Here is a 26,677-nt window from a genome sequence, read left to right as displayed (position 1 = left end):
GAAGCTACAGTAATTAATTATAAGTATAATGAGATCATGTAACGTGAATAAATAACAGTTTATTAATAGGTTCTAAAAATGTTTCTAAGAACAACAGCCCTAGAATAGAAATGCAAATGAACAATGACCACTACACTTTTCCCTTTTTCTCTTTTTAAAAATAAAGTCTGCCTGATATATACCTTCTATGGCTCCTTTCTTATGAGTTGCAATAATTGTATATCACAAACCTAAATTATAAACAAATTTGTATTTTCCAATATTTTTTCATGTTCATTTCACATAACATGGTTTGAGTTTCTTTTTCTTATTTTCTAGAGTACCTAGGAATGTGCTGGATGAATGACAGCCTCACAATAAATTCTTTCTGAGGTTGTTTTATTGATTAAGAGCAAATAAGCTAATGTTAGCTATAAACTGCTTATATGCTGTAGCATATACTATTTAATGTTCCTGGAATCTTCTTTTTAAGAATGATAATAAAAGTTTGTAGAAGGCTGAGCACAGTGGCTCACGCCTGTAATCCCAGCACTTTGGGAGGCAGAGGCAGGTGGATCACCTGAGGTTAGGAGATCGAGACCAGCCTCACCAACGTGGTGAAACCCCATCTCTACTAAAAATATAAAAATTAGCAGGGCATGGTGGCATGTGCCTGTAATCCCAGCTACTTGGGAGGCTGAGGCTGGAGTATCTTTTGAACCCGAGATGTGGAGGTTGCAGTGAGCCAAGATCGCACTGCTGTACTCCAGCCTGGGCAATAGAGTAAGACTACATCTCAAAAAAACAAAACAAAACAAAACAAAAGAAACAACAAAAAAAAGTTTGCAGAAGTAGAATTTTTACAAATATATTATTAATTATTTAATGAGAATACTTTCTCAAATTCAGAGCTAGAATTAGAATTGATCAGCCAGAAGTATTTTACCTTCCTATGTCAATTCCATAACAAAAATGAGTTTCATTAGACCACACACGAGAGTCTTCTTAATTTTAGAGCAACATTATATTTCATTTCTTATAATATCTGTTTAAAATGCATATATACTATTACCTTAAGTCAGTATCCTTTTCTTCGGCAGTTGAAATTAAATTTCTTCCTGCACAGTTTTACTAAGCCTGACTAGATGAATGAAGTATCATTGTTCAATAAATGTGTGATAAAGATCTTGACCAATCTCGATTTTACAGGTAGCATTTTCCATGCAAGTAGAGAAAACTCAGCACAAAGTCCATCTCCCTTTTGTATTAGGAACATGGCATTGGTTAATTGCTGACAACCTCGATTTACTAAGTAGGAAACTGTTAAGCATGCATCATTACGTTCCTTAGGACACCTCTCTGAGAGGATGCCATAATCTATTATCAAGTAGGTCTAATTCTCTCTTGATTTACAAAGTGGTAATAATATTCCCTCTCACATAATGCTTTGCTTGGAGGATTCCAAATCCAGGCACTAAAATATTTACAGCCTCCCCAGGAGGAATTGGGATGCAGGTGGCATTCTTATTACCACAGCAAAGAAAATGGAGGGGTTTGCCTGAGATCTCCTGGCAAGTCAGCTATTTGGGGAGCAGAATCTAGATCTCCAATGCCTAGCACACAATCACAAAAGCATATAGCTCTCAGGAGAGTTGCCCATATCATGTGTCCCCAAAACAAGAGGGAAAATGACGCCTAGGAGGCTCACTGCAGAATCCCCATTGTGCAACCATGTCACTGTTTCCCTCTGACTGCACATAAAGCACACTGAAGGGTATCAAGCAACATAAAATCCTAATGGTGCCCTTAATGAGGAGGGACCATCACTCCAACTCCCTTACCTCCCACTATCCAAGCTAGCAGCCCCAGATTCCTCTCCGGGATGACTAATCCTGAAAGCAAGGCGTAGTTACAGAAACAATCTTTGGCTTACAAGGGACCATCAAGCTCTGATGATGATGAAGTTTGATAGCAATAATGTCAAACTTTATATGGCCATAATCCAAGTTTACAATGATACATTAAGCCATAATGCTACTATTTATATCACCATAAACCGGGTTTATGGTGATATAAATAGTCATCCTAATGGCATTAACAGCAGCACTCAGTGGAATCACAGCTGTTGAGTACTGCATTTATGCTATTAGCATTGCTATTTATATCACCATAAACTTAGGTAGTCAAACTTGTTATATATGAATATAGAGGAAAGATAGATATCCCCATTTTATGCCCAAATCTTGGCTTCTATACTGGAGGCTTTATGGCTGTTCCCCTCCTCTATGTTAGCTCTGCTTGGGTTGTGTGATGTTTCTGTAGGAGCCACAGAAGAGCAAGTCTCATTGCTGGTATCTTCTGAGGAGCTGGAAATATTTAAATGATAAGAAAGTGCAAGCCACAGCTGTCATGCAAACTTACTGTCTCCTTGGCAGCGCAGTGGACCCACACTCAATTTGGCTTCTGAGCCTTGCCGGTCGGTATCTCCAACCACCACTTGGCTCACTGGCAGGTGATCTTTGTATGTTAAGAAACCAGCATCCTTCCTCCTGGATCACAGGGAAAGATAGAAAAAGAATGAGGAGGCTGAGTTAGAAATATGACTTTTCTGCTAATTGCTTAAATTGTCTAAGGATGGCATTTCAGTAATTGTTTGGAAGTTTACTAAATAAAGCCACAGTTAAACAGTTGTTCTCTCTCCTCCGTAGGTGGTCTCATAGCACATTGCCCAGAAGCACCTCTGGCATCTTTGCCTTCTGGAAAACAGAAGTGACACCCTGAATTCCAGAGATTCACAACCATTATGCTGCATACTATTTTAGATTGAGAGCAGACCACAGCCCATGCCGAACACCAAGCACACATGCAGAGTTTGCTGCTGCCACAGAATCAGAAGCTCAACAAAGTCAACCCGATCGCTTGAATAATCCGTGCAACAAAACCCTATTTTAAAACAACCCTTTGTCTCTTTCATTGCTTTGAAGCAATTCCTTCACAGGCTTTCTTCCCTGTGGTACGTCAGCTAAATAAGGGACATCTTTTATTCCTTTATCTCGTCTTGTTTAGTTTAACAAGTGGAATAGTTTATGTGAAGTTTCCAACACAGAACAGGTGTTCAATAAGTGTCTATTTCCATCAACAATGAAGAGTGGGGCTGACATTCGAGCCCAGTTGGTCTTCCTCCTGAGTTTGTTCTTCTTTTTACATTTTTCTTATTTCAGGTTTCCTAAGTCTATCCTGTATCCGCCCTAAATGATGAAAGACAAGGCTAGTTGCAAAGTACTTACCCTAGAATGGAGCACAGAAACCCAGGAGGTGTTCCTGGAGATGGGCTTAAGGTGAGTTATGTGCAGTGGTGTGTTTTGGGGCTGTGCAGCACTGATTTCACCCTCATGGGCAATCAGTGCTCCTTTGCCCTCTTTTCTTGCTCCTGCGGCTGAGGGATCCCTCATTTGGGGCTGAATGGGTGGGAGGCACACAGCAGTCTGATGTCATTCCTCAAATGTACCCTTTCAGATGATTTTTTATATGGTTCAGTTTGAATATAAATAACCATTTTGAAATTGCACATAGAACTAATCACAAAAAAACCCACCCTGATTTTGGATGACAGGAGAATGAGAGGGACAGTTCAATAATTTAAAGATTTGCCATTCATGTCTCTTGGTGAATAGTGCAGGGAATGGAGATGAACCAACCTGGAGGCCTGTCTTGAAAATGCTATGACATGTGGAGCAGTTACTTATACCTCTGACCTTCTTGAGTGTCAATGAATATATGCTTCCTCATATATTTCTATGTGTCAGGACCCTTAGAAACCCAGAAAGGAATGACAGAACTTGGCCAGTGGGCCTCAAATAAATGCATTATATACTGCCTTAGTTATTCATTGTTTTCCAAATAAAGGGGTTTAAAAAAATAATTATGTATCAAATCAGAATTAAGATAATGCAGAAAAGCACTGTGATTCTTATTGACACTGGAGCTACTAATGACTAGGCCTGAAATATCTCAGTGGACTTTTTTACAAACCCACCATCTTTCCTTAGAAATTCTATGAATTAAAGTCATGCCAAAGTGGAAACAAAGCCTTTGATATTAAGTGTGATATTTAGTGCTTCTTAAAGGGACAATAAATAACCTACTAGAAATGATGTTGTGTCTTCCACAGGACATCCACCATGATGCCTGGCTAATTTTTGTATTTTTAGTAGAGATGGGGTTTCACCATGTTGACCAGGCTGGTCTCAAACTCCTGACCTCAGGTGATCTGCCTGTCTCAGCCTCCCAAAGTGCTGGGATTACATGTGTGAGCCAGCACTCCTGGCTAATAATGTTGGTTTATTTATGATAAGTGACAATGCACTACGTTCTTATGACACTAGTGCTAGGAGAGAGCTGTTCCAGTTATTATGTAATTTCATTGCCCAAATTGCGATGTGTATAACCTTATAGAAACTCACATATCTACATACTGTCACAATTTGGAAATATAATTTTTAAATGTTTGTAAACATAAATATAGACTTTTAGTTGATTTTGAGCTTAAAAAATTTTTATACTAAAATCAGGCATAACTTAGTTTCAATAAAAACTGATTAACATCAGGGATGACAGAAATTTATAAGTCACATTTTATCAAAATTTTGGCATTATTAGTGAATGATACTGAAAATATCATGATTCATTAAGAAAAACCATTTAAGTGAGATGATGTACATTATTCCCATTTTACTGATGAGAAGAATGAGAATAAGGGAATTTATCTATACCAAGGTTACCAGTGTTAGTCTGGATTCAAATTCACACTATCTGGATCCCCTCCTTGGACTTTTTACTTTAAAAAGGGGAAAAAAACAAAACAGAATAGAATCAAAACACCACTATGTAAATTAAAAGAATTTTTCTTTTAATTCTCACTTATAGGTGAGGTGAAAAGTACCTTTTTAACATGTACTTAGCTAGCCTGAAATGTTAAGGCTATTTGTAAGACATAAACTTAAAGATATCTGTAATGTTTTATTCACATTTACCCTGAATCTATCAACGTATCATACTAAGCCAAAAAGAAATCTAGAACCACCTCATGATCCAAATCAACCAATTTTTTTTTCTTTTTTCTTTTTCTTTCTTTCTTGCTTTTTTTTTTGAGGCGAAGTCTCCCTCTGTTGCCCAGGCTAAAGTGCAGTAAGCTCTGCCTCCCAGGTTCAAGCGATTCCCCTGCCTCAGCCCAAATTCAATGTTTTCAATGATATATAGAAGTTCATAAGAGGTTGCCGTATAGCTAGTAGTAATAACACTCAGATATTCCTTACCCAATCAACAAAGGAGGGAAAAATTGTCAGCTGAGAAAACAATAGAAAGAGAAAATGGTATAAAGATGTCTCCTTGGTCACTTTTGACCAAAGATTGAAATAGGGACCCAGACAATGCCATGTGAAACTCTCAAAGTAGTGGACTCTACATTTGTTGTGGAAATTCATGAAAGTCAGTAAAGTAGTTTAACCAGCACAAAGTCTCTGTGATCCTACAGCACAACCTACTTTTTTTGTTGTTGTTATGTATATTTTTAACTTTAGAAACAGGATCTTGCTCTGTTGCCCAGGCTAGAGTGCAGTGGTGCAATCATAGCTCACTGCAGGCTCAACTTGGATTCAAGGGATCCTCTTGCCTCAGCCTCCTGAGTAGTTGGGAGTACAGGTGTATGCCACCACACCCTCTGTTTTAATTTTTTGTTTGTTTGTTTTTGTAGAGACAGGTCTTGCTTTTGCTTTTTTGCCCAAATTCCTAGCTTCAGGGTGTGAACCAAGGTGCCTAGCTCCCACAACCAATTTGTGGCCTGGAGAGGGGTCCTCTGAAATACCTTTATGATGTCCATCTAAGAACCTTGTGTGATTTTTTTTTTTTTTTGCAAGCAAAACGAGACTTTGTTGAAAGTATGATCCTTACAGACTGAGGTCAATCTAATTTAGGGAGATATTCAGTAATGATTTATCATGTTAGCATAATAACCTAATTATATCTGTTAGTGGGCTTGTACATTTGAAAAATTCTATCATCCATTTCAAATAGGCCCTGAACTAAGACTCTTGTATGCTATTTCCATCAGCATTGTTACTCAAGTAAAGCTTGATTCCATGGATTTTGTTTTTCTAACCTGATGTGACTGTTATATCCCTTCAGTATGGTTTTCTTGAAGAATTCTGTCTTGCTCTGCTTTCTTTCCTTGCCTTTTTTTATTGTGCTTAGAAAGCACACAAGCCTATAGGCAGTTTAATCTTGTCCTTAGCTTAATGAAAAAGTAGGAAAAAGAAACTCTAAAGAAAAATAAACATCCAACATTTTTACGATGAGCCTGCTTTTCTACCAAATATTATTATATTATGAGTTTTCCCATACAGTAATTCTAACAGAGAAGGACTTCTCTTTAGCGACGTTTTAGGAGTACTTAGTGACCCTTAAGAAAAGTGTACTCTGTGTCCTTTTATGCATTTCCATCACAGCATCACCCTAACAAGAAATTTCTGGACGGAATTCAGGAAGTCAAGGTTACAGCTACAGAAGTTATCTCATAGAGAGAAGTAGAAATACAAAATAAACACACAAGAAGAAGTTTAATACTATCATTCATTAGGGAAATGTAATTAAAACCACACTGAGATGCTACTTCACACTACCAGGATAGCTGTAATCAAAAAGAGAGGCAATAACATGTGTTGACGAGGATTTGGAGAAACTGGAATTATCACACACTGCTGAGGGAGGCTGTAAAGTCATGATTCTCCTGTCTCAGCTTCCCAAGTAATTTGGATTAAAGTGCCACTGTGCCCAGTCATTTTTGAGAACAATTTGGCAGTTTCTTAAAAAGTTAAACATAGGTATCCATATGACTCAAGAATTCTACTTCTGAATATCTATACAAGAGACAGGAAAGCATATGCTCACACAAAGCCTTTTAGGCAGACGTTTGTAGCAGATTTAGACATGAGACCCAAAGTGGAAATAATGTAAATGCCCATCAACTAGGGAATGGATAAAAGTATGGTGTATACATACAATGAACTATTATTTAGCAACAAAGAAATGAAAACTGAATACGTGTTGCAATATGAATAAACCTCAAGAACACTGTGCTAAGTGAAAGAAGCCAGACACACAAAAATCACATATTCTAATTTTACTGATATGAAAAAGCAAATCTACAGGGACACAAAGGAGATTAGGGGTTGTCTGGGGTTGAGGGTAGAAACAGAAATTCAAGGTAAACAGTAATTCTATAGGGATAATGTTAATGTCCTAAATCAGGATTGTGTTGATTTGTTGTACAACTAAATGAATTTAATAAAATTTTACTAAAAAACCTTTACACTTGAATTGTACAGTTAAATCGATGAATATTATGATATTTAAATTATTCCTCAATGAGGTTATTTAAAAAGAGAACTGTAGATAGTCTCAAATGCCATTTGGCAATAAGGACAGACAAGTCTTCTGCACATATCTCACTGGAAATTGTAGGGTAACGAACTACGAAGTTGTGTATTCCCTGTCTTTGGCATCATCTACTTTGTGACTAGGAACCAGAGACTACAAAATCCTTACTGATTCTGTTTTGAAGAGATTTTTCTACCATTAAAGTTTATATCACTATATTTACATATTCTATTGATCTTTCTTCCTGGATAGGAAACACACCTTTTTTAGACACCCATGATTTGTCTGTTCTCCTTACCTTTGACTTCTGTAAACATCCATTAACAAGAGCCAAGATACTTAAATGGCACAGAATGTCCCACCAATTTCCTCCATGTTTGATTCTCTTCTCCATTCCTTATTTAGAATTTGTCTTTTGTACCCCAACCTGAAACCTCTGTCACTTTTCCAAACTAGCTTTAGGAATGGTGCCTCAATCACAGACAATCAAACATTCTTGGTTTTTCTAGGACAAGCTTAACAATAAAATTCTGTTTGATTGCCAACATTTGTCATTATAATATTCTGAAAATGCCAACATTTTTAGCATTAAATCTGCATCTCAAGGATTGCTTCTAAACTTTTTGGAGTCTTTTGTATGATTTCTGATTCAGACAATTAAGTTCACTTTACCTATAAATCTTTGTATCTCTTTTCTCCATTTCTTTTTTAATGGGATTTCACCATGTTGGCCAGGCTGGTCTTGAACTCCTGACCTCAAGTAACCTGCCTGCCTTGACCTCCCAAAGTGTTGGGATTATAGGCATGAGCCACTAAGCCCAGCCTCTCTTTTCTCCACCTTTTGTGCCTCCTAACAGGTATCCTCTAATACTTTGTACTTTTTCCATAGCAAGTGTTTAGAAAAAGGTCAAAAGGTAAAAACCTGTAAGAATTTTTCTGTAAAGTTATTTTACAAGTAGCTTATACTAAAGATTTTTTGTTAATGTCTATTTATTTCTATTAAAGGATCTTTGGGTTGTTCTTATTCTTTCTAGCTCTTAAATAAAAATTCACATCCAGGCATGGTGGCTCGTGCTTATAATTCCAGCACTTTGGGAGGCTGAGGTGGGAGGATCACTTGAGCCCAGGAATTCAAGACTATCCTGTGTGAAAAGACAGAAGATGGCTGATTAGGAGCAGCTCAGGATTGCAGTTCCCAGCGAAAGCACAGAGGGTGAGTGGACGCCGCATTTCCAGACAGATTTTTATTGCCCACAGACCAGAAGATTTCCAGGTGTAGGGGCCCCACGGGTCACCAGTGCTGCTGTTTTGGCTGGTGCGACTGTTTTGGCTGGCAGGGCAGGTCTCCGCACAAAATATACGGGTCCAGATGTTGTTTTAGCTGGCGATTGGAGGTTCTGGGAGACAGAGTTGCCCATTCAACTGATAACAAAGGGGACAGAAACAGGGAGCCAGGCCAGGAGATTCCCGGGCAAAAAAGGGCCACAATTCTCAGCGTGGCTGTTTCAGCTGGCGCAGTGGGTCGCAGCATGGGAAATCACACAGATCTCGGCGCCTTTTCAACAGGCAACTGGAACACCTGGGAGACAGAGTCACCCGTTCCACAGGGGGGAAAAAAAAAGAGGGGGGTCTGAGGCACGGAGCCAGGTGATCAGGCTCGGCTGGTCCCACCCCCACAAAAAAACAGCAATCTGAAAGGCTCTAGATTGAGAGTTTCACAGCAAGCACAGCTGAACCCAAGATGGTCCAACTCTGTGGTGGAGGGGCGTCCGCCATTACTGAGGCAGTCCACCACTACGGAGGTAGTCTGCCATTGCCGAGGCAGCCCACCATTGCCAATGCAGTCTGCCATTACAGAGGTGGACTGCCATTGCCAAGGCAGTTCTAACTATACCGGTATAAACAGGACTGCAGGGAAGTTCACACAGCAGCTCAGCAAAGCCTCTGCAGGCAGACAGTGACTAGGCTGCCTCCTCGCTGGGCAGGACAGCCCTGAAAAAGGCAGCAGCATAACAGAAACTTATAAATAAAGCCCTAACTCCCTGGGCCAGAGCACCTAGAGGAAAAAAAAAGGCGTTTATGAGATCTGCTTAAATGTACCTGCCCAGCAGCTCTGAATGAATAACGGAGCTCACAGCTCAGCACTTGAGCTCCTATAAAGGACAGGCTGTCTCCTCAAGCAGCTCCCTGACCCCCGTATATCCAAAGAGTCACCTCATAAAGGAGAGATCAGACTGACATGTGGCGGGTATCCTTCTGGGACAAAGATAGCAGAAGAAGAAACTGGCAGCAACCCTTACTGTTCTGCAGCCACTGCAGGTGATCCCCAGGCACGCAGGACCTGGAGTGGACCTCAGCAGTCCTACAGCAGAGCGGCCTGAATGTTAGAAGGAAAACTAAGAAGCAGAAAGAAATAACTTCATCATGAACAAACTGGATGTCCACTCAGAGACCCAATCTGAAAGCCAACAACTACAAAGATGACAGGTGGATAAATCCAGAAAGATGAGAAGAAACCAGCACAAAAAGGATGAAAACACCCAAAACCAGAACACCTCTCCTCCTACAAGGGATCACAACCCCTTACCAGCAAGGGAACAAGGCTGGATGGAGAATGAGTGTGATGAATTGACAAATCAGGCTTCAGAAGGTGGGTAATAAGACACTTCTCTGAGCTATGCAAAGAAACTAAGAAACTTGAAAAAAGATTTGGTGAAATGCTAATGAGAATAAACAACTTAGAGAGGAATATAAGTGAATTGATACAGCTGAAAAACACAACATGAGAACTTCGTGAAGCATGCAAAAATTTCAACAGCTGAATTGACNAGAAGAAAGGATATCAGAGGTCGAAGATTAACTCAATGAAATAAAACGAGAAGGCAAAGTTAGAGAAAAAAGGGTAAAAAAGAATGAACAAAGTCTCCAAGAAATATGGGACTATGTGAAAAGACCTAATCTATGTTGGATAGGTGTACCTGAATGTGGCGGAGAGAATGAATCCAAGCTGGAAAATACTCTTCAGGATATTATCCAGGAAAACTTCCCTAACCTAGCAAGGCAGGCCAATATTCAAGTCCAGGAAATACAGAGAACACCACAAAGATATTCCTTAAGAAGAGCAACCCAAAGGCACATAATCATCAGATTTACCAGGGTCAAAATGAAGGAGAAAATGCTAAGGGAAGCCAGAGAGAAAGGTTGGGTTACCCACAAAGGGAAGCCCATCAGACTCACAGGAGATCTCTCAGCAGAAACCCTACAAGCCAGAAGAGACTGGGGGCCAATAGTCAACATCCTGAAAGAAAAGAACTTTCAACCCAGAATTTCATATCCAGCTAAGCTAAGCTTCATAAGTGATGGAAAAATAAAATCCTTTATGAAGAAGCAAGTACTCAGAGATTTCATCACCACCAGGCCTGTTTTACAAGAGTTCCTGAAAGAAGCACTAAACATTGAAAGGAACTTCCAGTACCAGCCATTCCAAAAACTTACCAAATACTAAAAAGCATCAACACAATGAAGAAACTGCATCAACTAATGGGCAAAACAGCCAGCTAGCATCAAAATGGCAGCATCAAATTCATACATGACAATATTAACCCTAAATGTAAATGGACTAAATGCCCCAATCAAAAGACACAGACTGGCAAATTGGATAAAAAGCGAAAACCCATCGGTGTGCTGTATCCAGGAAACCCATCTCACATGCAAGGATACACAAAGGCTCAAAATAAAGGGATGGAGGAAGATTTACCAAGCAAATGGAGAGCAAAAAAAGCAGGAGGTGCAATTCTTGTCTGTGATAAAATAGACTTTAAACCAACAAAGATCAAAAGAGACAAAGAAGGACATTACATAATAGTAAAAGGATCAATGCAACAAGAAGAGCTAATGATCGTAAATATATACACACCCAATACAGGAGCACCCAGATGCATAAAGCAGGTTCTTAATGACTTACAAAGAGATCTAGACTCCCACACAATAATAGTGGGAGACTTTAACACCCAACTGCCAATATTAGACAGAACAGCGAGACAGAAAATTAAAAGGATATCCAGGACTTGAACTCAGACCTGGACCAAGGAAACCTAATAGACATTTACAGAACTCTCCACCCCAAATCCACAGAATATACATTCTTCTCAGCACCACATCACACCTACTCTAAAATTGACCATATAATTGGAAGTAAATCACTCCTCAGCAAATGCAAAAGAACAGAAATCATAACAAACAGTCTCTCAGACAACAGTGCAATCAAGTTAGAACTCAGAATACAGAAAATAACTCAGAACCGTACAGCTTCATGGAAACTGAACAATTGGCTCTTGAATGTTGACCGGACAAACAATGAAATGAAGGCAGAAATAAAGATGTTCTTCGAAACCAATGAGAATGAAGACACAACATATCAGAATCTCTGGGACACATTTAAAGCAGCGTCTAGAGGAAAATATATAGCAATAAATGCACACATGAGAAGCAAGGAAAGATCTAAAATTGACATCCTATCATTAAAATTGAAAGAGCTAGAGGAGCAAGATCAAAAAAACTCAAAACCTAGCAGAAAACAAGAAATAACTAAGATCAGAGCAGAACTGAAGGAGACAGAGACACAAAAAACCCTTCAAAAAAATCAATAAATCCGGGAGCTGGTTTTTTGAAAAGATCAACAAAATAAACAGACCACTAACCAGATTAATAAAAAAGAAAAGAGAGAAGAATCAAATAGATGCAATAAAAAGCAATAAAGGGGATATCACCACAGATTCCACAGAAATACAAACCATCATCAGAGATTATTACAAACAACTCTATGCACCTAAACTAGTAAACCTGGAAGAAACGGATAAATTCCCAGACACTTGCATTCTCCTGAGCCTAAACCAGAAAGAAGGCAAAACCCTGAATAGACCAATAACAAGGGCAGAAGTTGAGGCAGCAATTAAGAGCCTACTACCCCAAAAAAGCCCAGGGCCACGTGGGTTCACAGCTAAATTCTACCAGATATATACAAAGAGGAGCTGGTACCATTCCTTCTGAAACTATTCCTAACAATCCCAAAAAAAGGAATCCTTCCCAAATCATTTTATGAGACCAACATCATCCTGATACCAAAACCTGGCAGAGACTCACCAAGAAAAGAAAACTTCAGGCCAATATCCATGATGAAGATAGATGCAAAAATCTTCAATAAAATACTGGCAAACTGATTGCAACAGCACATCAAAAAGATTATCCACCATGATCAAGTAGGCTTCAGCCCAGGGATGCAAGGCTGGTTCAACATATGCAAGTCTATAAACATAATTCACCACATAAACAGAACCAAAGACAAAAACCACATGATTATCTCAAGTGATGCAGAGAAGGCCTTTGACAAAATTCAACAACCCTTTATGCTAAAAACCCTCAATAAACTAAGTATTGATGGAACATATCTCAAAATAATAAAAGCTATTTATGACAAACCCACAGCCAATATCATACTGAATGGGCAAAAACTGGAAGCATTCCCTTTGAAATGTGGCACTAGACAAGGATGCCCTCTCTCACCACTCCTATTCAATATACTACTAGAAGTTCTAGCCAGAGCAATCAGGCAAGAAAAAGAAATAAAGGGTATTCAAATAGGAAAGGAAGAAATCAAATTATCTTTATCTTCAGATGAGATAATTGTATATTTACAAGGCCCCATCATCTCAGCCCAAAATCTCCTGAAACTGATAAGCAACTTCAGCAAAGTCTCAGGACACAAAATCAACATGCAAAAATCACAAGCATTCCTATACACCAGTAACAGACTTAAAGAGAGCCAAATCAAGAATGAACTGCCATTCACAATTGCTACAAAGAGAATAAAATACCTAGGAATACAACTAACAAGGAACATAAAAGACCTCTTCAAGGAGAACTACAAACCACTGCTCAATGAAATAAGTGAGGGCACAAACAGATGGAGAAACATTCCATGCTCATGGTTAGGAAGAATCAATATCATGAAAATGGCCATACTGCCCAAAGTAATTTACCGATTCAATGCTATCCCCATCAAGCTACCAATGACCTTCACAGAACTGGAAAAAACCACCTTAAACTTCATATGGAACCAAAATAGAGACCACATAGCCAAGTCAATTCTAAGCAAAAAGAACAAAGCTGGAGGCAGCACATTACCGGACTTCAAACTATACTATAAGGCTACAGTAATCAAAACAGCATGGTACTGGTACCAAAAGAGAGATATAGACCAATGGAACAGAACAGAGGCCTTGGAGGCAACACCACACATCTAAAACCATCTGATCTTTGACAAAACTGGCAAAAACAAGTAATGGGGAAAGGATTCCCTGTTTAACAAATGGTGTTGGGAAAACTGGCTAGCCATGTGCAGAAAGCAGAAACTGGACCCCTTCCTGACACCTTACACTGAAATTAACTCCAGATGGATCAACGACTTAAACATAAGACCTAACACCATAAAAACCCTAGAAGAAAATCTAGGCAAAACCATTCTGGACATAGGCATAGGCAAGGACTTCATGACCAAAACACCAAAAGCATTGGCAACAAAAGCCAAAATAGACAAATGGGGCCTAATCAAACTTCACAGCTTCTGCACAGAAAAAGAAACAGTCTTTAGAGTGAATCAGCAACCAACACAATGGGAAAAAATTTTTGCAATCTACCCAGCTGACAAAGGGCTAATATCCAGAATCTACAAAGAACTGAAACAGATTTACAAGAAAAAAACAAATAAGCCTATTCAAAAGTGGGTGAAGGACATGAGCAGACACTTTATAAAAGAATACATACATGAGGCCAACAAACATATGAAAAAATGCTCATCATCATTGGTCATTAGAGAAATGTAAATCAAAACTACATTGAGATACCATCTCACGCCAGTTAGAATGGCGATCATTAAAAAATCTGGAGACAACAGATGCTAGAGAGGATGTGGAGAAATAGGAACATTTTTACACTGTTGGTGGGAGTGTAAATTAGTTCAACCATTGTGGAAGACAGTGTGGAGATTCCTCAAGGACCTAGAAATAGAAATTCCATTTGACCCAGTAATTCCATTACTGGGTATATATCCAAAGGATTATAAATCATTCTACTATAAGGACACATGCACATGAATGTTCACTGTAGCATGGTTTACAATAGCAAAGACCTGGAGCCAACCCAAATGCCCATCGATGATAGACTGGACAGGGAAAATGTGGCACATATACACCATGGAATACTATGCAGCCATCAAAAATGATGAGTTCGTGTCCTTTGTAGGGACATGGATGAACCTGGAAACCATCATTCTCAGCAAACTGACACAAGAACAGAAAATCAAACACTGCATGTTCTCACTCATAGGCGGGTATTGAACAATGAGAACACATGGACACCGGGAGGGGAGCATCACACACTGGGGTCTGTCGGGGGAAATAGGGGAGGGACAGGGGGAATGGGGAGTTGGGGAAAGATAGCATGGGGAGAAATGCCAGATATAGGTGATGGGGAGGAAGGCAGCAAATCACACTGCCATGTGTGTACCTATGCAACACTCTTGCATGTTCTTCACATGAAAACCCTAAAATGCAATTAAATAAATAAATAAATAAATAAATAAATAAATAAATAAATAGAGTATCCTGGGCAAGATGGTGAGACCCTGTCTTTAAAAAAATTTTTAAATTATCAAGGCATGGTGGTGTGTACTGATACTCCCAGCTACTCAGGAGGCTGAGGTGGGAGGATAGCTTGAGCCCAGGAGGCTGAGGCTGCAGGAAGCCAAGGTTACACCACTGCACTCCAGCCTGGGTGACAGAATAAGACCCTGTCTCAAAAATAAAATAAAATAAAATAATAAAGTCCTAACTAAAACGTATTTTTAAATCTTTTTTTTCTTTTTTTCTTTTGAGATGGAGTCTAGCTCTGTAGCCTAGGCTGGAGTGCAGTGGCACTATCTCGGCTCACTGCAACTTCAGCCTCCCAAGCAACTCTCCTGTCTCATCCTTCTGAGTAGCTGGGACTACAGGCACCCACTACCATGCCTGGCTAATTGTGTATTTTTAGTAGAGATGGGGATTCACCATATTGGTCAGGCTGGTCTTGAATTCCTGACCTCAGGTGATCCACCCACCTTGGCTTCCCTACGTTCTGGGATTACAGGCATGAGCCACCATGCCCAGCCTAAAAATCTTACATAAAAGATATATGAAACCTATGAACTCAAATCAAAGTTAGTTTTTGTTAAACATTTTTGAAAGCATGGAGAATTTCGATTTTATTGTATTTATTTTGTTCTCAGCTCCATCTTTCTGTATCTTCTCTGCTACATGTCCTCTGCCCAAGTCTCTACTAAAACCTGCTGTCAGACAATAAGGTGGCAAACCTTAAATCTTCTACTTAACAAGCCAGTTAAGTAGAAGCAATGCCTTACTGAGACTGTTAAACATGAATTTATGGTGAGGAAGGAGACCCCTTCCTCTTGAGCTTCTAAGACAACTTCCCCTTAGCTTTGCATTTCAAAAGGAGAAGTAAAAGTTGAAAATAGAAGGCACAAGGTCAGTGGAGGAGACAAAACTGGTACCACTAGCCACTAGCCGGACCTGGAGGTTAAAGATGAACCCTCCACCCCAGTTTCCATCCAATCTGTAGGTCACATGGTATGGAGGAATCTTCCTCGGAAGGCATTGTTCTTGCTTAATCACGATTAGACCCCCACTAAGTCATGTACCCCTCGCTTATCTCATCGATCACGACCCTCACATGCACCCTCTAAGATTGTGAGCCTTTCAAAGAGGCCAGGATTTTCTAGTCGGGGAGCTCAGTTTTTCAGATGCAAGTCTGCCAAGCCTCTTGGCCGAATCAAAAGCCACAACCTTCCCAGCTCGATGTTCGAGAGGTTTGTTCCCGGCTGCTCCTGCTTCAATGGGAGGCTGTTTTGGAGTAGGTTCCTGCAGTAGGTCCCACCAACTCAGACCAAACCAACATGCAGTTACTCGTGCTAGGTGCCACAGAACTGACCTGAACTTTGAAACCCACCAGTTTTCCAAATAATAGAAGAGACATAGCCATCAATCAGAAGGGGCCCAGTTTGGCTGGGCGCAGTGGCTCATGCCCGTAATCCCAGCACTTTGGGAGGCTAAGGCGGGAGGATTGTTCGAGCTCAAGAGTTCAAGACAAACGTGGTAAATGTGGCAAAACCCTGTCTCTACCAAAAATACTAAAAATTAGCTGACCCTTGTAGCATGTGCCTGTAGTCCCAGCTACTCCAGAGGCTGAGGTGGGAGGACTGCTGGACCCTAGGAGGTCGAGGCTTCAGTGAGCCAAGATCATACCACTGTATAGAGCAAGACATTGTCTCAAAACAAGAACAAAAGAAAGAGACCAGTTTACCTGAGCTGGCATGATAAGAGATCCCCTGTTTTGACCCTGCAAGGGAAGTAACTTTGAAATGACCAATCCGCTTTTTATTCTTTGTTTCTGCTTTCCTCAGACCTCTTCTGCCTATAAAGCCAATCTCCTCTACTCAGTTCATTAAGACAACTATTCAATTTTATAGAATGAGATGGAGCCCAATTTGAGAATTGCTAATAAAAGCTAATTCAATCTTTAAACTGATTTTTTAATGTAATTTTGTCTTTTGATAAAATTCTAGAAATCAAATCTCTGTGAATGGTGGTGGCTGAATTGAAGAGAGAAAGGAACATTCCCAGTATCACTGAAATGACTATGAAGAAGAGATTTCATGTTCTTAAAAGAAAAATCCATAGGCCGGGTTTGCCAGCTCTTCTATGTTCATATTCAAAAATCACTTTTATATCAGAAGTTAAAGCCGTTGTTCATAGAACAAACAGAGGCTGGATCAGCAGCGGGGCCCTCTGATACTTGTAAAATGCTTCTCATGGTGAAGGAAGGAAGGAAAGGAAGGAAAAGAAGGAAAGGAAGGAAGGAAGGAAGGAAGGAGGAAGAGTTGCTGGGAAGCAATGAGAGTGATTAAGAAAACAACCATCACAATTAGATCTTTAGAATCCATGCCTATGTCCCCAGTGAAATGAAAGTAATTACAGATTCAATTACTGCTTTTCAGTGAGAATAGTTTAAGCCTCTTACAAAATGCAAGACAATTATGTGTTCAATTTAGACTTCTCTTAGAAAGCCCTTGTAACCATTTTGGGAGTCTCTGCAAGACGTTTTTCTTTGATTTGCCTTTCTGGAATGCAGGTTCCCTGAGGGCAGATATATTGTTTCATGAGACTTTATACAATCAACACAAAAGTGTTTATTTAAAGTGGCTTCAAATAAAAGTGGCTGGCTCCGTATGTTTCATGATTGAATAAATACATGAATAAACATAGATGTTAACTAGGCACCGCTCTAAAATACTCATCCGTATGTGCTCACTATCAATGGAGAGAGATGAAAAAACCCAACAACAAGCCTTTCTTATACTGAAGTTCCTTGAATGTTCTTGAAATATTTTTCGTATCACTTTTTTTTTTCCTGTAATTGGGGTTGATGATTTCTTTAGAAAGTAATATTCAATTAGAAGACCGATGTCTCATTAATGTAGAGAAAGGGGTACAAGGCTTAGATTTGCAAAGGCAAACCCTACCTTGGCTCTGCCTCTGTGTAAAAGTAAGTTGGTTGGTTTACTTGGGCCAATACTTCTTCACATAGATATGCATTATGAGCCCTTTGAGGACAAGACTTTGTAGTCTTATGCAGTTTTCCCACACACCATTAGGACAGTAACGAGCATATGTTTTGGGACATTATCTAGTTATTACCCTCATTTTTCAGAGGTCATCATAGACTAGGAATAAAACAATGCCTGAACTAAAGGACTCAACTAGTTAATAGCTGAGCTAGAAAAAAACGGATAAAATCTCCAATACTTTAGAGTTTAAGAAGGAAAGATGCATGTTTACATTTTTTAAATTCTAAAATAACTTCAATTTACTTCCTTTAAATGATATAAAAATCTATTATTTTTTATTATATAGAAAAATTGTCTCACTGGCTTGAAGACTAATTTGTTCTACTTAGATTTTACTTTGTACACCTACACTTCTACTTTCCCTAAGCAGGAGATCCTTACATTTTTAAAATCATGACTCATTTGCATGATTGGCAGAGAGAATGCTTGATGTGTGTAGCCTGTTTGCCATTTCCACGTTTTCATATCTAGCAATTAATGGCCAACCCCTGGCATCGCAAAGTAGTCAAGGGGAAAATCTTCCTGTATAATGGCCCAGAATATCTTTTAAAATTTGAGGGAATAGTCTGGGGCTTCTTGGTGTTTCTGAAGCTTTATTTATAAGCCATAATTAAATGCAGAAATCAGAGTGCCAAGTGCACCCAGCCACTTACAATTCCCCTCTGCTTTTGTACAGTTCACACCCCTCCTCCCTCTTGCCTTGATGGACCTTGGGTGGGTGCCTTTAAAGGTGCTCTTGGCCGGCTTCATTCCACACATCCATGTTTCTTTCCCTTGAAACTAAATAGGGGTAGTTCACTCCCATGATGGTGATGATGGTTGTGGGCAGACAGAATATGCTGACCACTCCACTTGCCAAATAAATCTTTCCTGCTGGACTCTGAGATGTCCACAGGGATTGTTGGGCTTCTTTTATGTCACCTAAAGAGGATAACTGGGTGACATGTACAGAGAGGGCTCTCAGCTTTGGAATGTGAAGATATATGACACCTTAGTCTAGTTCACAGCCTGGGGAAACCCAATTTATGACTTCTTTTGGATATATAAAAAATTCTAAACCTGGAGAATTTTTATAAATGAAATTTTTATGTAATTTGCTTTGTGTGTATTCCATCACTATTTCCATAGATTTCAACACTCATGAAAAACGATAATCAGACTCTCCACTCCCTAAGTTTTTTGCTTAAATAGGATGGTTTGCTCAAAAGAACATTAGTCCTGATGCATTTGGCCTCAGAAGGAAGTACAATATGCCTTGAAATTTTAATTTGGGGATTTGGCCATCCTAAAAGGCACTGTTTTTCAATGATACAAGCATCATTTTTTTAAACCAAGAAGCATTGCTTTTTTTTTCTTGATGCCATTTGTAAAGACCCCTCCACATAACACAGATCCATACAAACGATGCCTGTATTGATTACTGCCACAATCTTTTCTCTACAAACATCACATCGCCTTTGAGATACTTTGTTAAAATTCCCACTTCAACTCAGCGGGTGATTTTGCTCCCCTAGTGGATACAAAAGAGTGATTTGAAGGTAGAAATGGTTTCTTTTATCCATCTTTGAAGTCTGTAAGGCCCTGAAGATAATCGATATGTGTTTTTATGTTATCAATATCTCGAAGATGCTGTGAGACGTAAACGTTTGAAAAAGGCACACCACCCCAGCTACAACAATGAAAAACACGTACTCTTCAGGGTGAGGTGGCCCAAATAAAAACAGAGTTTCAAACCAGCACTCAGTTACTGGGACTAATAGCAATCAGAATGCAGCCATGGGAAGAACCTTGAGATGGCTGTCAGTGTCAAGCATGAAGGAAGAGGGACAAACCAAAGAAGTTGAAAATACATGATCTAAAATGCTGAGGGAACCAAAAGAATTAGGTGTACTGTGAGCCAAGGGAACAGGGAGCTTCTGGTGGGTGGGGTGGGGGCGAAGGGGTAAATTATGTTACATATTGCTAAAATGTCTGGTATAAAAATATTGAAGCATGCACATCAGTTATACCATTATGCAGATCATCGGTGGACAGGACACAAAGGTTAAGTGTTGTGAAGAAAAAGTTCCACAGCTGATAATTAAGTGGGAGATGAGAAAGAAGAGACAAGCCTTAAACTCTTATTTTAAAGTTGGAATGAGAAATAGAAGAAGCAATAGGGTAGAAACTAGAGGAGTTTTAACATTAAGCAATTTTGTATATAGACTGGGAACTGAATCAATTAATTATGTCTTATCCCATATGTCTGTAATCAATTTGCCAAGGTTGGCAGTAAAAAGCCATGAATATTACTGCCTTATGTGTATAGATAGCATAGAACCTCGTCCAGAAGATGTAAAGTGGCATGTGGTCAGGGACATTTGGACTGACCGTTGCTGGGGAATGTAAGTTACACTCCAGGAACCTCTCATTTCAGATGCAGGGAGCAAGGAGCACCTGGGCCTCTTTTTCAAACTCATAATTGGGCACATGACTTTTCTGAAATAGGATGGCCAACATATTATGGGAAAAGATTCTTTGGCCTGTACCTTGGGAAAAAATGTCTGAAAGAGAAACTAACTAGACAATTTTACAGTGAGGTTCAGAGCTTTGTGGTTAACTCCAGCCAGCTGGATCTTTGATCTATATTGGGTTGGGAGAAAATCAGAAATTCAGCAACCCACTCTGGGACATTCTAAAACTTCAGTTAATTAGATTTTAATAAACAAGGTCATCTCTATTGGCAAACTTACTCAGTAATTTAGAGGGTAAACCATTTATGATGCAGTCCAACTTACACAAATTAAAGGACATATAAATCCTCCCCTCGGAAGTGAGGCAATAAAAATCCATCACTATTAATCAAGAGAGAGCAAATGCCTCAAAGATAATAGTAGGAAGCCTACACCTATCAGGCTATGTATATCTTGAACAGTGAAAAACTCAATTTAGCAATTTCACTTTTTTCAGAATAAATAAAGCATCTGAGTATCTCGTTTGTGTGAATTTATCTTTCTCTTGTGAGGATCCAGAAGGAAAAATTGCCACATGCTTTTACAGAGCAGTCTCCAGGTTGCAAATAATCTGAAAATAGAAGAGGAAAATGAGGCAAACGAGTCTGTGGAGGATTGAGTCATTTTATTTCCTTGAGGTGAACAAAATCTTGATGACCAATCCTAAATATAATGCTTAGAGACTGTTGGATTAGTCTGCTCATGCTGCCATCACGACACACCATGGACCAGGTGGCTTAGACAACATTTATATCCTGGTAGTTCTGAAAGCTTGAACTCCAAGATCAACGTGCTGGTAGGGTTAGTTTCTGGTGACGCCTCTCTCCTTGGCTTGTGGAGGGTCACCTTCACACTGTGTCTTCATATGGCCTTTCCGTGAACTAAAGTGGAGAGAGTAACCTCTCCTGTTTCTTCCTCTTCCTTTATGGCTAGTCCCATCGCATTAAGGCTCCATTTTTAGGGCCTCATTTTACTTAAGTAATTTCCTCATTGACCCTGTCTCCAAATACAATTGCATTGGGGGTTAGGTCTTAACAGATGAATTTTCAGAGGACACAATTCTGTCCATAACAATTGTGTATAATGTTTTAGATTGAGTTTTAGAAAATATTAATTCTGGGCCGGGCACGGTGGCTCAAGCCTGTAATCCCAGCACTTTGGGAGGCTGAGGCGGGTGGATCACGAGGTCAAGAGATCGAGACCATCCTGGTCAACATGGTGAAACCCCGTCTCTACCAAAAATACAAAAAATTAGCTGGGCATGGTGGTGCGTGCCTGTAATCCCAGCTACTCAGGAGGCTGAGGCAGGAGAATTGCCTGAACCCAGGAGGCGGAGGTTGCAGTGAGCCAAGATCGTGCCATTGCACTCCAGCCTGGGTAACAAGAATGAAACTCCGTCTCAAAAAAAAAAAAAAAAAAAAAAATGGCAATAAATTTCTGAGGGGGGAAAAACAGATGTTTGGCCTTACAAGCAAGGGATCTGGGCGATACTTTCATGGGTATACTAATATGCAACAATGCCTAAGCTGTACATTTAACATGTACGCACTTCTCTCTATGAAAGTTATGGCTCAAGAAGGAAACACCATTGTTGGCTTATCATTGCTTTCTAAGACACAGTAGAAATTCCCAATCCTGGGCTCTTCACAATAAGAGTCCAAGTTACCGTTTCAGCATTTCACATGTCTTGGTGTTTCAGGAATGCAGAATATAATGCGCTATGGAAATTGCCTCCTTGCCACAGAAACCACTTACCGTTCCTCAGCGTTGCTGTTTACTTTTACATTCCTCTGTTTGTACATGTTGCTGCCTTTTCTAGGATGTCTTTCCTCTTTTCTTTTCCTAATTCAATCCCATTCATCCCTCAGGCCTTGTAAAGTTGTCATCTCTTCTGTGAAACTCTTCCTGACCACTCCAAGATCAATTAATTGCTGCTTCCTCTGGGAAGAAGTGTATTATCCCTAGATATTAGAACTGTATTTCCCATAGAAATTGACTCACATGGATAATGTAGTTATGGTTGACATACATTATTAATTTTCTGGGGCCTTCTTGGTTTCAGATATTTATCTCTTTGTCTTCATAGTACATTCTTACCATGTATCCTCTTTTTTGGATTGAGTCATTTGACCAACAAAAAAAGCTTACTCTAATGTTGTAATACTCTTTATGATTATCTGTCCTCCTCACTGCAATGTGACCTCCTTGAGTAAAGAGTATTTAATTTTTTGGAACTTGACCTTGATATTGCAGTAGTAATAACTCTGTATTATAAGTAAATTTCACCTTTCTAGAAGCAGACCCTTCGCATCGTGAATTAAACAAGGTACATTTTATCATCACATTTTTGTTGACCTAAATAAGGGATTGGAAGGCAAGATTTTGATAACGTAATTTATGGCATCCACATTTTCCCTGGCAGGATCGTATTCTCTTTAAGAAAAGGGACTCTGATGTCAAACTGTGTTTAGTTTCTGTGTCTTCTTTGCATGTTGGGCAAGTTCCCTAGCTTAACATTAATTTCCTCATCTATTAAAAAACATTTTGGGTGAAATTTAAACAAATTAATGGACTTTGTATTACTTAGCACAGTGCCTATCACGTAGCATTGATCAATATTAAGTTAAACCACGTGAAATTGTCAATATTCACTTAGGTGTTTATACACAAAAATAGCAGTTTCATATGATTCAGGTTATTGTTAACTATATTAAAATTATCATTATCACGTCTCTTTACTGTCCAACAAACAGCTCATAATCATTTCCTTTACTACTTACATGATGGGACACAAATTCAACACATGTGTAAAGAAGGCTAATTCTGCTTTGGGCTCATGCTTTTTCTTAGGTATTGAAGGATGATTTTCATCTATAATAGGAAAGAGTTCAAGACAGGGAAGGGCAGCTGACCAAGGCTCCTCCCCTTCCTCTGAGCTTGGCTGCCTCTTGTAGCTTCCTCAGCTTCAAAATTAATTCCCAAAGCACACAGACTAACATTCTAATTCAGTATACACATTCTAACATCTAAGTATGAATTTCCTTAAACTTTTATCTGCAAACTGACTTGAAAAAGTACCCATAAACTTACTTGTTATCACTTTCAGTTAGAATTTGCTTCCTTATTAATTCAACAAAAATTTATTGAGTGTCCACTATGTTCCAGGCACTGCCTGGTCTGGTGGGGAATGCAAAGATTAATCAATCCTAACTCTAATCTTCAAGGAGCACATAATTTACTAGGCTTTTCAATGTTGCTTTAGTTTATTTATAACTGAATAATTAAATTAATACTCTATTCCCCATCATAGCACATCAGGGATCTACCTGTTTTGTTTCTGTTTCTTTTTACTACTTTTTGGTGCCTTTCCTATTCTCTTTCTTTCCTAGTATTGCAATCCTACAGTTCTTTAAGAATATAGTTACCCTCTTTGAATAATTTTAATCTCCTAGTTTAATTCCTTTAATAAAGTTCATATTCATTTAGTTAAAAGCATTCCTAAGGGAATCATGCATTTTTATTATAATTAGATAATGAATATTCAATGACTGAGATTCTAAAATAAAAATTATAATGCCAGTGATGAAAATGCACAATATCTAGAATCTTTTATTATGGAATTACCAATGAGAATAATCTACTGGGAATAACTAATTTGTTCAAGCTGGTGAAAGCAGTGGATGTGGAAGTATATGTTTTAATATTGCACAATAGAAATGTTCTCTCCTTTATTTAATGTCTGCTATTGGAAAACTGTAGGATACATTACTAATAATGCCATTCCTAAATGAATGGTGAACAATGGTATTAGTTCACAAGCCCCATGCTTAAAATGTAACTCAGTGGAGTGAGATGGAGAACTTCCTCCTCCATGTGTATCTTTTGATCATCTCGTGCATTGTTGCTCTGGGTATTTGTTAAACAACCACACTAACTTATTTCAAATGGGCATATAAGAAATTCCTACTTCTCTATGAAATGTCAGATATTCCTGGTGTAGCAAGTAAATAGATCAAAAGGAAGCACAACTATTTAGAAGAAGGTGGAAGAGAGGGAGATAAATGGATTTTTTCATTTGAGTATATTCTAGTTATAAAAAGAGTCAGAATGTTGAGGGAGGCAGGAGATAGACATTCAGGACAGGGAATATAAATTAAGAAGCCAGGTAGGAGATCTCTGACATGAATAGGTCAGATTTGAGGGGAGACAGAATTGCACAGAATCAAAAGATAATTGATTCAGAAGGCATTTTACAAAAAGGGAATACATTAGACTTCTATAATCCATGTGCAATTATGTCTCTGTGTATACATAATTTGTGTCTTGAGTTAACTTCAACTATGTTTCTTGTTGTACTCAGTAAATTTCTGCATGCAGGCTTCTACTTATCACCATGATTTCTGGCAAAGAAGGGAAAGACTTATTTCCAGGGCATAAAGAAAGAGAGACAGAGAGAGAGAGAAGGACGGAAGGAGGGAAGGAGGAGGGAGGGAGGGAGGGAAGAACGAGGGAGGGACAGAGAAGAAGCCAAAGGTAATTGGATACAGCATCTTTGGCAGAGAGAGAGTCCCTGGGCACCAGAGGGAGACAGTTTAACTCACCACTGTCCACTCTCCTCTGGACTTGAGGATACTGGGCTCATCCTGTGTTTAACTTACTTGAGATAGGAAATGATACTCCGGTTGATGCTGGAAAACACTGCCAGTTACTATCACAATTGTACAATTATAGTATACAGTATACTGCCTATTACTATCATTACTGTGTAATGTTCTTTGTCTTTGTCTGTCTGGATTATTTTCATATTTGGCAGGCTGATTTCTGGCAATCCAAGATTCAAAATGTGTTTTGAATATACCCGAACTTGCAATAACACTACTGCTGGAGTCAGTCCCACCTCACTGGTTAATCATCTCACCATATATTGAGTTCCTTTGCCTTTTGCTGCCTCAAATTTTGCCAGTGATGGCATAAGCTTCCTCATAGAACTCTGACTTGTCCTGCTCACTCATCAGTTACAGATGCTGACTTAGGCATTCCACCAGGTAATTCATCTGCTTCTCCTAGCCCTCCATAAAAACCAGTTACTGTTTTTCCCTGACCCATGCAGGAACACTATGTTATAGTGTCCTTGGGAATCCCAACTTAAGAGCTTAAACTATAATCACTCTATAAGAGCTTAAACTATAACCACTCTATGACTCTGATGGTTCTGCTGGGCTTGCTGTGGGAATGGCTGCCCACTGGGTAGCTGCCAAGGATATATTTGCATGAAGCAGTCAGCAGTCTTCTGAGCCTAAAGGAAGGAGAGAGTTGAGGGACTGAGACTTGTTCCCAGGATAATGTTTTAGGCATAGGGGAAAGGAGTAGTTTTGAATAGGATGAGAGGCCACTCAAATGGTTTCAAGTTATTGGTAAGGAGGCAACATAAAAACTGAATTAAATGACTCTCTTCAGCTGAATTTGAGGTATCAAGTGGGACTCAACTCCAGAGATGGGGCTCAGCTCCTAAACCAAGTTGAGGACCAGCTAAAACAGGACTGGGGCAGGAGCAGCTTTCCATAAGACACACCCACCAGCATGCCATGTCAGTTTACCATCTCCATGGCAACACCTGGGAGTTACCACCCCTTCCCATGGCAATGACGTGATGACCCCAAAGTTACTACACCTTTTCTAGAAAGGTCTGCATAAGTCACCCCTTAATCTACATGTAATTCAAGGTCGGTATACACATGACTACACAACTGCCCTGAGTTGCTACTCTCAGCACACTGCCTGTGGGGTAGCCCTGCTCTGTGGGAGCAGCCATGGAGCTGTAGCACTGCCACTTCAGTAAGAGCTGTTTTCTTCTACCCTATCATCAGCTTGCCCTTGAATTCTTTCCTGGGTGAAGCCAAGAACCCTCGTGGGCTAAGCCCCACTTTGGGGCTCACTTGCCTTGTATCAAAGTCATGGTGGGTAATTGAGCTGGATTCAGTGTCCTGAGCATTGGACACCCCACATCTGTCCTAAGAAAGTGCCAGAGACATCCAAG

General features: G+C 39.4%; 1 protein-coding gene across 1 annotated transcript in view; it reads right to left on the bottom strand.

Annotated features, from left to right (window-relative positions):
• CNTNAP2 (contactin associated protein 2) overlaps positions 1-26,677 on the bottom strand; it is a 1,742,807-nt gene that overhangs the window by 434,639 nt on the left and 1,281,491 nt on the right. Inside the window, exon 22 of the mRNA XM_017502914.1 lies at positions 2,401-2,528. Within this exon, the coding sequence (XP_017358403.1) occupies positions 2,401-2,528 (128 nt within the window). The remainder of the gene's footprint in view (positions 1-2,400; positions 2,529-26,677) is intronic.

Source organism: Cebus imitator, unplaced genomic scaffold (assembly GCF_001604975.1).
Source record: "Cebus imitator isolate Cc_AM_T3 unplaced genomic scaffold, Cebus_imitator-1.0 Scaffold304, whole genome shotgun sequence".
NCBI classification, from domain to species: domain Eukaryota; kingdom Metazoa; phylum Chordata; class Mammalia; order Primates; family Cebidae; genus Cebus; species Cebus imitator.
The sequence above is the reverse complement of the archived record's forward strand: the minus strand, read 5'-3'. Positions and strand labels throughout refer to the sequence as shown.